General features: G+C 43.2%; 1 protein-coding gene across 1 annotated transcript in view; it reads left to right on the top strand.

Moving 5' to 3' along the window:
- CLIC4 (chloride intracellular channel 4) overlaps positions 1 to 4,667 on the top strand; it is a 64,398-nt gene extending 59,731 nt beyond the window's left edge. Inside the window, exon 6 of the mRNA XM_044770015.2 lies at positions 266 to 4,667. Within this exon, the coding sequence (XP_044625950.1) occupies positions 266 to 430 (165 nt within the window). The 3' untranslated portion in view covers positions 431 to 4,667. The remainder of the gene's footprint in view (positions 1 to 265) is intronic.
- Positions 4,668 to 14,394: the final 9,727 nt, after the last annotated feature.

The raw sequence follows: 14,394 nt of genomic DNA, 5'->3' as shown, positions 1-14,394 counted from the left end.
AAGTGTTTATCCAGTGATTGCACTCGGCCGTCTCTCTGGATGACCAAGGCAGGCTGTCCCAGCCACTGTCACTTCTGAATCTCTGGTGTAGTTTATAGTCCTTATCATTATTTAAAACTCTAGTTAGAATGAAGGTGACAGATTTCTTTTCAAATAGAAGTGGTTCTCAGAGAGTCACAGAATTAGTTTGCTCTAAAATCAGAGATGTGTCTGGTTTGCAAGACACGGAAAATAAATGCTCACTTTTGTTCTCTTTGTATTTCAGGTGGTGGCCAAAAAATACCGCAACTTTGATATTCCGAAAGGCATGACCGGCATCTGGAGATACTTAACTAATGCTTACAGTCGGGACGAGTTCACCAACACCTGTCCCAGCGATAAGGAGGTGGAAATAGCCTACAGTGATGTGGCCAAAAGACTCACCAAGTAAAATATCACCTACAAGAGAGATAACTTCACGTCTTCCCCTGACTAAGAATACATGCTTTTCCTAACAGACTGCTCCTCTTCCTGTCTGGTAGAAATGTTACTTTGCATGAACATGCTGTTATTCCAGGTTAGGATAAGGGATAGACAGGTATAGTAGCTATCTTTAAATACACGCTCCTAAGCAGTATTATTTTAAAATTCTTTTACCCCGCCTACCCCCCCCGCCCCACGTTCCCCTCTCCTCTAATTTGGAGACACTCCATCACAAACTTCTCACTTGAGAGGTAGTTTGCCATCTCTCCAGAGCCCCCACCATTGTGTTCATCCACTGCGTGAAGATGGCAGAACTTTCGAGGTGCAATGTTTAACTGCTAAAATAGTAACCAGGACTTCATCAGTCAGCCCCAAACTCGAGTGCATAATGCATGGTACAAGGAATATTTATGTATTTTTGGAACTTTATAATACTTAGTAAGAGTGTATGAAAGGATTGCTACTGTATCAATATGCTGTGTATCAATTTCGTCTATCCTGGATTTGAGCTAAAGGGTGTCACCACCCCAGAAGAGAGCCTTCTACAGAAAGTCACTACAGATTTTGCTGTTTCACTTTGTATGTGGATTTTTACTTTTGCCTAAAAGCATTTATCCTTCATGCCAGTTATAACATCTCACACTATGTAGAAGCTGAAAGTTTGGAGGGAAGTCTGATAGTCTCAAGCGTTTTACCACGTAAGAGAAACCAGTGGGCCCCTGGTACTCTGCCTACAGTGTTGTCTCTTCTCTGTATTTTGCCCAGTGCCATTTATTTGGAACATTATTGCTTTCTTCCTTTATTTTCAAAAGCTCCTTTTTAGGTAAGCATAGACCTTGCTATTTGTTGATCTTTCAAGCAACACTACATAAACTGATATTTAATTTAGCGATAGCAGTGCAATGATTAGTAGTGTAAAAATTAGCGCAGAGATTAACCTAAGGAATGTAGGGTGGGTTTGTCAAAATATCAAGTAGAATTTTGTTTCTAAAGCCTGTTTAATGTTGATAATCTAAAGAACGCATTATCCTTCCTATATTAAAACCAAGATAAAACGCACAGATTACCAGTTGTCCCTTTTCACCCCCATTTACAGTTAGATTTTGGGTACAGGACGGTTCACTCTTTTTGGACTAAATTATAGTTGTTATGGTGAGTACATATTTGCCACAGTTTTGCCTAATCTCCATCATTGCACTTCCTTCAATTAACCTTTTCTGCAGCCACACTGAGGAGCACACTCTGCATGTCTGTCTCTTTTGTCAGTTGAAGCCCCAACCCAGGAGTTATTTGTGCTCTTAACAAGGGAGGAGGAACTTGGTGAGAACAAAGCAAAGGTTTTCCATGTATTTATTCATTTTTTAAAAAATGGGACTTTCTAAGTACTGCTCCAAAGAGTGCGGTTGTGACTATAATAAGTTTTGGTAATTTTTTTATGCCTAACTTGTTTAAGAAGTGCTATTTCTCATAGGCTGTTTTTGGAAATTTTAAGTGTATTGCTTTAAAACAGCCACGTTTTCCCCCTTCGATACGCTAACATTAGTAAGCACTGGCTTTATGGAAGCAGCCTGGTTTTTATAAGCGTGCTGCATTTTTTTTTTAACCTATCAGTAATTAGCTTGGTATAGAAAGACTTAAAAAAGCTTCGAATTGTATCCATTTGGCTCAGGGAGATTGTTTTTTGCTTTACCTTTCTTTGAACTCCTTATTGCTGATCTAAAGTTTGAGCACCCACCCTTTTGTGATTAAATATTGGATGATGATTTATCTGGTTCCAGGAAGAAGCAGCATCAGGTTATCTGTTGAGAAATCCCGTTAGCAGTAGCGTCAGTGGGGTCAGCGGGGTCAGCGGGGGAGAATGTCACGTCTGCCCCAGCAGGCAGGCAGCCATCCTCACTTCGCACCTACTTTTTAAATAGTGTAACTTGGCACTGAGATGATGTTGAACTTGCTTCATAGCATAGAGTATGAAAAAGATTCCAGAGAAGGGACGTGATCCTTGAGGTGAACGGTGGCCTAAGTGCTGCAGAGAAGAGGCCTAAGGAGGAGAGGGCTACATTCCTCAAAATCGGCGGAAACATTCTGGACCTCAGTTGTGAGGTATTTTCACTTTAGTAATGGAGAAATTAGCACAGAGATTAACCTAAGGCATGTAGGGTGGGTTTGTGAAAATATCACATAGAATTTTGTTTCTAAAGCATATTTAATGTGGATAATCTAAGGAATGCATTTACATTTATTCTCTATTGCCTTTTTAACTTAGCCCATTGATTATACTTGGCTGTGTCTCTGGATGTCCACGGAAGGCAAATCTGTCTGTTATGATTTTGATGATGAAGGGAGAATTATTTTTCTCTGTAGAAAGACAGATCTTATTACTTTATCAGAGAAGTTAGTCAAATGAAATTGAGATTGGGTAATGGACGGAAAGCTAGTGGGAAGGATGGGCCTAGAACCTCTTTATTTTACCCCATCTTATACTTGTGGAAAGCTCATAGCTTAAAATCTTGGGAGATTTGGGACATAAAAGTTTTCATGGCGATTCATGTAGTGTATGGGTTGACATCATGGAAATCATCTGATATCATTTCTACAACTACTGAGTCATTTCCCCCTTCACTTAAACAAACCCCTTCTGTTCCACTTCAACAAGGAGATTCGAGTCTGAATGGAAGCTGTCACTGTTTTCCAGGGGGTTCTGAGAAATTTTTGTGTTCAACAGTTGGAAAGCTCTCTACTATTCCAGTTGATATAACTTCCTTTTTTTTTTTTTCAATGTAGATGAAGATTTTCTATACAGTTCTGTTAGCATCTTTTACTAAGATTGTTGACTTTTGTGATAAAGTTCACATCAGATCTTATTTCTTGGTAACTTTGGCTTACACAACGTATCTTTAAACTCTTGAGAAATCTGTATACAATTAAGAGATTTCTAACATTTATTCTTACACTAAGTTAAACAACTTGATAGAATTTAGACATTTTTACTTCTGTTGAGTTTTGAATCTTTCCAGAGTTGCCTGTAGATAGCTTTTATTTCTGTGCATTTAAAATATCCTTTAGAAAATATCTATAAGGTAAAAATGAGAAGAAATAGAATGTATTTTTTCATGAACATTTGATACGCATTTCATCAAGTTTATTGATTAACCAATTTCTTACACTGGTTATAATCAGTATTTGATTCAAAGAGAGGGAAGCATTCATTATTGACATACTCTGTGGGCTTTTTTATTCCATCCTTTAGAACCTATCAAGGTTGGGGCTGTCAAAATTATATTTTTATCATGGGAAAAGATTTCAACTCCCCAAGTCATAACGTTGAACAGAATTGGAGTGTTTTCTTTAGAATTACTTGAAAAGGCAAATGAAAGCTTATTATAGAATGCTTGTATTTTCTTTTCTCTCTCTGGAACCAGTATATTGCTGGCAGCTATTGTATTAAAAAAAATAAAGTATATTTTCACTATCATAAAAGGTTCTTTTTTCCCCCCTTCATGAAAATAAATAACAACTTGGGGTAAAAATGTTTTATTTGAGACTACTTTTTTTCCACGAGTGGGTGAGTCAGCATATTTAATAGATTAAAGGAGAAAAACTATATGATCACTTCAACAGGTACATAAAATAGTTTATAAAAATCTTAATGATACTCATTCTTAGCAAAACAAGACCAGAGGTAAAATTTTTTTAACCTGATAAAGACATCTGCCAGGAACGTACAGCAAATTTCATGTATAAATAGGAAACAGAAGCCTCTCATTAAAGTCAGGAGTAAGACAAGAATGCCGTCCATCACAGGTATTATCTGGCTACTTTGCACAGCTACTTTATTAGCAGCATCCTAGCCAAAGCAGTAAAATCAGTAAAAAAAAAAAAAAAGAAAAAGAAAAAAAAGAGAGAGTGGAAAAGAAGTGACCAAATGGTTGCTCTTTGCAGATGATGCATATACATAGAAGAAACCCAAAATAACCTACCAGAAATAAAAAGAAAATTCAGCCAGATTACTAGATACAAGATTGAGGAACAAAAATCAATATAATTACTATGCACTAGTGTTAACCATGTTAAAATTAATCGATAAACTAGTATTGTTTTCTTCGGGAGGAAAATGGGTAGGAAATTGTCAATGTATACTTGAGCTTTTAGAAATTTGTAACATATATTACCTGTTGTAAAAAATGAAGTGTGCTTTAAAAGATAAACTGTAAGTTACTGAGGATCAAATCTAATAAAGAAAAAGTACAAAGTGCTATCTAAGGACTTAATGGAAATCTGCTCAATGAATAGGTATACCATGTTCATGGATGGAGAGATTAAAAACATAAGAATTTCAATTCTGTCTCAAGTAACTTATAAATTCAATTTTCTAACAAAATCCTAGTAGGTTTTTTTGGGAACTAGATAAGTGGATTTTAGACAGTCATATGGAACAATTGTGACCCCTAAGTATATCTGGAGCGGGGGAGGGAAAGAAAAGAAACTTGCCCAACAAGATATAAAGACTTAAAAGCTTACAGTAATTGATGGGTGAGGAATAGCTGCACAACTCTCCTGCTGCAACTACCAGAAAAAACTGGTTTAAAACACCAAAATAACATTTTTAAACATCTGAAAACTGTGGAAGCAGTATGGACCAAATGAATTGAATTTCAGAGGAAGGTGGCTTTCTGAGGTGGACTGGCCATTTCCCTCCCTAGGGGCATTTGCTGGTTCTGGGATGGAACTGAGGGTTGGGTTTGACCCTTGCAGAGGGGACTCTACTGGAGAAAAGAAAGTCCCATTGATTTAGGGCACCCTGGAAACCCAAGACCCCAAACACGTGGCTGGTTTTCTCACAGGACATTTGCTGAACTCCCGAGCTGCACATGGCATGCTCAGAGCTGAGCCCGGGCTTCCAAAAGGCAGGTGAAATCTCCCACAGTCTCAGTACTTAGAGACAAACTAGATGGAGGGGCTTCCCCAAACAGCAGCTTCCTGGTTGCCTGGCACTGGGGGTGGGAGGGAGAATTGACTGCAAACAGGCATTAGGGATCTTTTTGGGACAATGGAACTAAATACCGATATTAGATGAGGGTTTGGTGTCCAGAATATATAAAGAATTTTTACAACTCAATAAAAGAAGACAACCCAGTTTGTAAAAATGAGCAAGGATTGGAATAGAATTTCTCCAGAGAAGCTATACAAATGGCCAATAAACACAAAAGAAGCTTACCATTATTAATCATTAGGAAAGTGTAAATCAAAAACACAAAAACGCCCTCTAGGATGGCTGTAATCAAGAAGACAGACACTTTGTAAGCGTTGGCAGTGATGTGGAGAAGTTAAAACTCATGCATTGCTAGTGGCGGTGTAAAATGGTGCAGCTGCTTTGGAAAACAGTTTGGCAGTTCCTCAAAAAGGTAAATACAGAGCTACCATATGGCCTAGCAATTCCACTTCTAGGTTTATAACTAGGAGAACTGAAAACTTAGGTTCAGTCATCTTGTACATGGATGCTCATGGCATCATTATTCATAATTGCCAAAAAATGGAAACAACCCAAATATCCATCAACTGATGAATGGATAAACCAAATATATTCTATATAATAGAATACTATCCAGCCATTAAAAAGTATTGATACAAGATACAGTGTGAATGAACTTTGAAACATTATGCTCGGTGAGAGAAGCCAGACACCAAAGGCCACATATTGTGTGATTCCATTTATATGAAATGCCCAGAATAGGCAAATGTATTGAGACAGCAGATTAGTGGTTTCCAGGAGCTGCGGGAGGAGGGCATGGGGAGTGACTGCTGGTGAGTACAGGGGCTTTTTGGAGTGACGAAAATGGAATTAGATAATGGCAATGATAGCCCAACTTTGTGAATATACTAAAACCCACTGAAGTGTATACCTTAAAAAGGTGAACTGTATGGTGTGTAAATTATATCTCAATTTATACAATTTGTACAAATTCTGCCTTGCTAGAGTTCTGGATAATCATGTATTAAGTTGGTTGGCAAAGTTAGTGATGTGGATTTCCTTTGTGTTTGAATTGAAGTTCAATTTAAATGTCATCCAAAATATATCCTTAAAAGGGAAAAAGGAAAAAAAGAATTGTGCTAATTGTTGCTCAACTCTATAAATTTACTAAAAGTCATTCCATTTTATTCACCTAAAATGGTTGAATTCTACAGCTTTTAAATTATATCTCAGTAAAGCTTTTCTTTTTTAAAAAAAAGCTAAAAAGGGGCCACTCTGTGGCCGAGTGGTTAAGTTCACGTGCTCTGCTGCGGCGGCCCAGGGTTCGGATCCTGGGTGCGGACATGGCACCACTCGTCAGGCCACGTTGAGGCGGCGTCCCACATCCCACAACTAGAAAGACCTGCAACTAAGATATACAACTGTGTACAGGGCGGGTTTGGGGAGATATGGCTACAGTTGTTAGCCCAGGTGCCAATCCTTAAAAAAAAAAAAAAAATGCTAAAATGGGGGGCTGGCCTTGTGGCCGAGTGGTTAAGTTCACACGCTCTGCTTTGGCGGCCCAGGGTTTTGCCGGTTCGAATCCTGGGCATGGACATGGCACTGCTCATCAGGCCATGCTGAGGTGGCGTCCCACATGCCACAACTAGAAGGACTGACAACTAAAATATACAACTATGTACTGGGGGGCTTTGGGAGAAAAAGGAAAAATAAAATCTTTAAAAATAAAAGCTAAAAAGGACAAATCTGAAATTAAGAATTCATTGCAAGAGTTTAACAGCAGAATGGACACAGCAGAAGATATGATTAGTGCTTGAAGGTAGGTCAGCAGAAAAAATCCAAACTGAAGCAAAGAGACTAAAAAGAATGCAAAAACAAAACAACAAAAAAAACAAAAGTACAACAAGAAGAGTGTAAGAGACCCGTGGAATGCAGTCTAAAGATATGTGTAATTGAAGTCCCAGATGGAAAGGGAACAGGGCAGAAGCAACATTAGATGAAGTAATGGCTGAGAATTTCCTGCCACTGTTGACAGACATCAACCCACAGATTCATAAACTTAGCGAACGCTGTATGGAATAAAAACAAACCACACCTGAGAATGTCATTATCAAACGGCTGAAGACCAAGACAGAAAATCCTGAAGATGCCAGAGAGGACACACAACCTTTGAAGGGGCGATAATGAAACCAAAGGCTGACTTTTCAGCAGAAACGTCGGAAACCAGGAGACAGGGAAATCTTCACAGTGCTGGAAAAAAAAGTCTGCCAACCTAGAGTTCCAGACTTAGTGAAAATATTCTCAAAAGCAAAGGTAAAAGAAAGGCATTTTCAGACAGACAAAAGCTGAGAGAATTTGGCACTAGCAGATCTGTGCTACGAAAAATACTAAAGGAACTACTTCAGTGTAAGGAAAATGACCCCAGGTGGAAGTGTAGGACGGGAGGAAGAATGGAGAACAAGGGATGGGCTAACTATGTAGGCAAATGTAAAAGAATATTGACCGAACAATAGGGTCTTGAAGACATAAACTGCTATGAATTATATCATGTGGAATTTATAACAGTGGTTATATATTATAAATATGTAACAGTGGTGAAAGGGTAGAAGGAAGCTAAGTGGAGTTAGGTGCTTATATGATCCTTACATTATTTGGCAAGTGGTAAAAGTACTAATTTAAGAAAACTATAATAAATCATAGGTAAATATTGTAATCACTGGCGTAACGACTAAGATAGAAGAATAAAAACCTAAGATTCAAGGGGAAAATGGAATTTAAAAAGAATCCAAAGATTCCAAAAGAAAGCAGGACAAGAGGGGCTGGCCCCGTGGCCGAGAGGTTAAGTTCGCGCGCTCCGCTGCAGGCGGCCCAGTGTTTCGTTGGTTCGAATCCTGGGCGCGAACATGGCACTGCTCGTCAAAGCACGCTGAGGCAGCGTCCCACATGCCACAACTAGAAGGACCCACAACAAGAATATACAACTATGTACCGGGAGGCTTTGGGGAGAAAAAGGAAAAAGTAAAATCTTAAAAAAAAAAAAAAGCAGGACAAGAGGACTAAAGGAACAAAGGACAAACTGGAAAAACAGCAGAAGGTTAGCTATAAACCCTACACCATTAGCAATTATATTAAATGTAAGTGGGCTAAACAATCCACTAAAAGTCAGTGTCAAACTGGATAAAAATAAAATCAAAACCCAATATATGACTTTTATAAGAAGCAAACTATAAGGACATGGAAAGGTTGAAATTAAAAGATGGGATAGTGAATCCACTGACAGTAAAGAAAAGAAAGCAGATGTAACCATTTCTCATATGAAGCAAGCTTTGAGGCAAGAAGTATTACTAGAGATGAACTTTTGTGTGTGTGTGTGAAGAAGATTGGCCCTGAGCTAACATCTGTTGCCAATCTTACACTGTTTGCTAGAGGGAGATTGTCCCGGAGTTAACATCTGTGCCAAGCTTCTTCTATTTTGTATGTGGGATGCCACCACAGCATGGCTTGATGAGTGATGTATAGGTCTGCGCCCAGGATCTGAACCTGCAAACCCTGGGCTGCTGAAGCAGAGCATGTGAACTTAACCACTGCATCACCAGGCCCGCCCCAGAACATTTTGTAATATAGGACATTTGTAATAGCTTTTATAATGACAAAAGCTTTATTCACTAGGAAGATACAGCAGTCCTAAATTTATATACATCTAATAACATAGCCTTGATACATACAGCAAAAGTTAACTAAGCTAAAAGGAGAAATAGACAAATACACCATCATAATTGGAGATTTTTAACATAGCTCTCTTGGTAACTGAGAACAAGCCGGGGGAAAAGCCAGACACACACACAAACCAAGTAGGGAATAGCAGATTTGAATAACTCAATTAACCAATTTGACCTAATTGACATGGGAATACTCTATCCAACAACTGCAGAATGCACATTCTTTTCAAGTGCACGTGGAACTTTTAGCAAAGTAGACCATATGCTGGCCCATGGAGGAAGCCTCAACAAATTTCAAAGGAATGAAATCATACGAAGTATGTTCTCTGACCACAGGGGATTAAACTAGAAATCAACGATTGAAAGACAGCCAGAAAATCCCCAGAATAAGGAACGAGTTACAGCAACTGCGACAAGTCTACAAGCTACGCTGAAATTTAAACACTTTAATTTAACAAACACGTGCAATAAGCCAGGAACTGTTCTAAGCACCTTACATATATTAACTCAGTCTCCCTAACAATCCTATGAGAAAGAGACTATGATTCTCACTTTATGGATGAGGAAACTGAGCCACGGGGAGGCTAAGAAACTTGCTCAAGATCCCGTAGTAGGTAAGTGACAGAGCCAAAATTAGAGCCCAAGGAATGCAGCAGTATGCAGATCGTGCTCGAGACCTTTAGAAGCGCTTCTGCTTTTCCCATTGCGGGGGACTTAGCTCTCTGACCCCTGACGGCCGAGGTAATTGGGTTGCCTGGTAAGCAGAGCTGCAGCTGGCGCAAATCTATTCATGCGTTTGCTCTCAGGGGCTGGTCTCCTGCAAGGAGCGGAAGGTGGAGGGCCCGGGCCGGACCAGCCCTGCCTCCCCGACCGCTCCCCACCTGCAGGGGGAGGGACCCGCCCGGCCGGGTGCGCCGGCGGCTCGGCGATGGGCGCTACTCCAAGGCGGCCAGCAGGGGGCGCAGGCGCCCTCCTTTCGGCGCCGCGGCTGCAAACGGCCGCGCCAGCTGCAGGGCCGCGTCGGTTTGGGGAGCTGTCAGCCCGGTGCCGCAGCGTCGCGGGCTTCCTTCCTCTTTATCAGATCTGTCAGGGCCGCCGCGGGCTCCGAAGGCACCTCCGGCCTCCTGCCCTCCTTCCTGTGTCGAACGGGCGCTCTCCGCGCAACCACTAATCTGCACATCGGCGCCGCCCCGGCCCCGCTCGCGCCCTTTTTGGGGGCAGGGCCCCGCGTGAGGTCAGACGCCCGTGCGCTGGGGCTGCAGTCAGACCCGGAGCCGGGGTTCCTGCAGATCTCAGCATCGGCACACCCTCGGTTCCGGGCGGCCGGCACGGCAGCTGCACGAAGCGCGTCGGAAGCGGAACGAGCGGGGCTGGGCGGGCAGGGGCCCCGCTGCGGGTGGTCCCGGGGCTCCTCCCCGCTCCGCCCCTGCCCGGGGGCGCGGAGGCCCCCGAACGTCCCTGCGACCGAAGGCTGTTTGCCGAGGGCCTCGGTGTGTCGCCGCTGCCCCAGGTGTGGGACGCCGCCGTCCCGGGGCGCCCGCAGGTGACCGCGCGGACGCCGGGCAGATCCCGGCAGACTGAGATCAGGGTCCCCGGAGAGAAGGCGGGCGGACTTACAGGACCGGCGGGGACGGCCCCCGGGAGGGGCCCGCGCCCGGAGCTCGGCGATGACGTGGTCTGGGAAAAGGGCCGCCCTTCCAACCCCGGCTGCAGACTCGAGAAAATGCTCCCCCGGGGGAGCCGTGGCACCAAGCGAGGCCCCTGGCTTGGGGCATCCTTTGGGGGAGAAACGGGGAAAGCCAGGGACACATTTCTGATTCCACTTCTTATACAGTAAGCAATGGAGGCCCTTCAGTCTCTTCCAGTGTTCCCTCTGTCTCTGATTTCTTGAGTCAAATAAGAATGGATAGTTTTCATTAAACACTATGTGCCAGTTACTACGCTGTTTATATTAAATATAAGTATATAAAATATATTTATTTGTATATAAATAAAATGTTTCAAATCTTTCAATTTTGTCAACAATCTATTATCCCCATTTTTAAAGATAAGCATAGAGAGGTTCAGTAATTTGCCCAAGGCCACACTCAGGAGCTGATGGCGGTCATCTGCTTCCAGGGCTCCTCGCTGTCCCCCCTCCCCTGTGTTGGGAGGGGCTCAAGCAGGGACTAAGGAAGGCTGATTTCTTGGCCCAGTAGCGCAGGGCCAGGCTCCCCACGTGGACTCTCCTGGTGGACATTCAGGAAGTTCATGGCTACACCAGCCCAGCTCCAGCCTCCGAAGCTCCCAGGCAGGTGAGGGCAACGCAGGTGGAACTCAGTGCTTCCAATGCTGTGCGCCATTTTCTGTGTGAAAGGGAGGGTCCTGTCTGGTGAGAGGGGACTCTGGGAGGCAGGGAGAGCAGAAGGGACCGCCGCTGCACGTCCTTGGCTCAGCGAGACCAGCAACTCCCTGCTGTCTGCAGAGGTCACTGTAAGCTGGCAAAACCGTCCTGCTGTGGACTGACCGGAGGTGTCCCTGATCAAGGAAGGGGCAGGAGGAGAAAAGCCCAGGTCCCTCTCCAGTCCCTTCCTTCATGGGACACTCATTCTCTTAAATGGTTTGCTTCAGAGGAATTGTTCCTAATCTCTACACAAGCTCCAAGACTCCTATGATCCTTGATTCTTGAGGTAGCCTATTTTTAATGCAATTATTTCAAAAATCAGAGATAAAGACAAAAATGTAAATAAAGTGACATGGAGCCCAATTCACTGGAGCACAGTATTGACTTGATTATCAATAGAGATTTTTTGTTTTAAAGAAAAATTCTGCAATGTTCTAAAGACGCCTTTCAACTTGATATTCCAAACCCACTTCGATTACCACGTGCTTTTTAGAAGTTACGGGGACAGCAAGCTGGAAATACTCCAGCACCTTTGGTCTGTCAGTGAAGGAACTAAGGGTGAGCGACTTGCCCAAGGCCCCATAGGGCATTAGTTGCAGAATGGGGACTCCTAGGACAGCGAGCGTTCTCGGGACTAGACAGCAAATTTTGGCAAAAACCGGGTAGGGGCGGAGATGCCACTGGAACCGCATCTTGATCCCCTCTCCTCTGCTTTGAGGGAGTTCCCTGACTTTATCAGGAATGGGTTGAACAAATAATCCTTGACATCCAGAATCTTTATCTCACATTAAAACACACTTTAAGGGTATGAGATGCTCTATTCATTAAGAAATAACACTGTTGAGCACCTCCTGGGTGCAAGGCACTGGCTGGATTCGAATAAATGGAGACACGTGATTTCTGCCTTCTCGGGGCTTCCAGGATCACAAGGGAGAAAAGACCAACACAAATAACCAGGCAATAAAAGCAGAGAAGGTGTGAAACGATTCACAAGAGACTTAAAAGCACGACTCACTCAGTCACCTGCCCGGGGCCGATTCATAAAGGGAGCCATGGCTCCTCGCTAGGAAATCAACAGTGCATCAGGAAAATACTTTCGGCAAAGGTTTTGAACTGTTGAAATGATTATCAAAGTAGTTCTGCTCGTTGTAGAAATTTTGGAAAGTACAGAAAAGAGTAAAGAAGCATATATATGAATTTCCCCCAAATTCACCACCCAGAGGTAGCCCATTTGTGTGTGTTTTCTTGCCTACGGGCTAGGATTTTTTTTTTTTCTTTAAGAATTTTAGAGTTTACTTTCCATTACAAAGCTGTGATCTCATGAGCGCTTTCCCACGTCATCTGGAACTCTCGGTTACTCCAAGGCCGCTTACCCCATGCTCTCAGCCACACGGCCATTTCACAACTGACTCACTCTGTCCCGGTGGCAGGGCGTTTAGGTTGTTCCCAGCTTGGCGTTATGACACATTTACGCTGCAGTGGACATCTCTGCACACCCTTCTTCGGCCGTGTTTCCACTTCTAGGTTTCGCAGGAAATAATCAGAAATGTGAACCAAAAGTATGCACATCTTAAGAAGATTGATACATATCACCAAATTATTTGCTGGAAAGTTTCTAAGGAAATGGTTCAAAAAAAATAAGTGGACCAGTTGGAGGAACATTTTTCAGGCTGTTGATAAGCATCACCAAGCGGACCCCCGCCCCCAACGAGGGCCTTCTCTGTGCTTTAGCCCCAGGCGGCAATGTGTTCGTTAACTTAATATTATCTTACTGCTATTTGCATTTTTTCGCCCTTAGAGAGATTGAGCATTTTTCTCCCCCCGAATGTTCACTGGCCGCTCATATTTGCTGTTTATCATGTCTTTTGCCCCTTTATCCATGGGCATCTTTGTATTTTTTTTTATTGATTTATGTATGTTCTTTATAAATTAAGGGTTCTAACCACCCATCTGTGGTATTTGCTGCAAACATTTTTTCCAGTTGTTTATTGTTTAATTTTGCTTGTATTTTTTAATCACACAGGAATTTTTTGTTTTTATGTAGCACGGATCTGTCAAAGATTTCCTTTGTGGTTTCTTCCATGGCTTTGAAGCTTAGAGAGCCCTGCCCCGTGTAAAGATCGGTAGGCGAAGGGAGTTCCCAGGTGAGGGAGTCCCTGGGCCTGGCCTGGAGGCCAGAGGCGACACAGTCTTGGGGAACACGGAGTAGACTCGTGCTTGGGGCCGGATGGGGCACAGCTTTTCAGGGTTACAGGCGTGGGGCCCCCGATGGTTCTTGAGCTGGAGGGTGGCCTATGGAGGGGCTGCAAAACAGATTCTGTGTCCTCAGGATGATTCCCGAATATTGGAGAATTTGGTTTCTACCGAGAACAACGTGGAAAATCTGAAGTTCATTGCTCAGGGAAGCCTGAGAATTCACTCCACTTTCTTCTGAGCCGGCAGCTGTTTGGGGCTTTGAGGGTGATGTTTCTCTCTGATTCTGTTACTCTCAGAGCCGGGAAGGATCCCCCAGGCCCACTGGTCTCCTTCTGACTTCACCGCAAGTCGATCCTGCTGCTGTCCGCCCACCGTGTCGCCGACACCTTCTCCCCTGCTTGGCGTGGCTGCCGTCCAAGCCCGGCCGGACCGCGAACCTGGAGCTGAGGCCTCCACTTTTCTGCCTTAATGAAAACGGGAGTTTCCATAACCGATTCTGCTAGAGAAGCTGCACTTGAACAGTTCGTGAGATCTCTGGGAAGGAGCTGTCGTGGGTGGCCAAGTTTTTGGTGAATAAAAAGCTTACTCCTTAGAGGACTACATTTTAGTTTCTGGTTAGACAGCCCTGGGAAATGTATTCTGCGTCTCGGCCTTTGTTCATTCTC

This window comes from Equus asinus, chromosome 5 (assembly GCF_041296235.1).
Source record: "Equus asinus isolate D_3611 breed Donkey chromosome 5, EquAss-T2T_v2, whole genome shotgun sequence".
Lineage (NCBI taxonomy): Eukaryota > Metazoa > Chordata > Mammalia > Perissodactyla > Equidae > Equus > Equus asinus.
The sequence above is the reverse complement of the archived record's forward strand: the minus strand, read 5'-3'. Positions and strand labels throughout refer to the sequence as shown.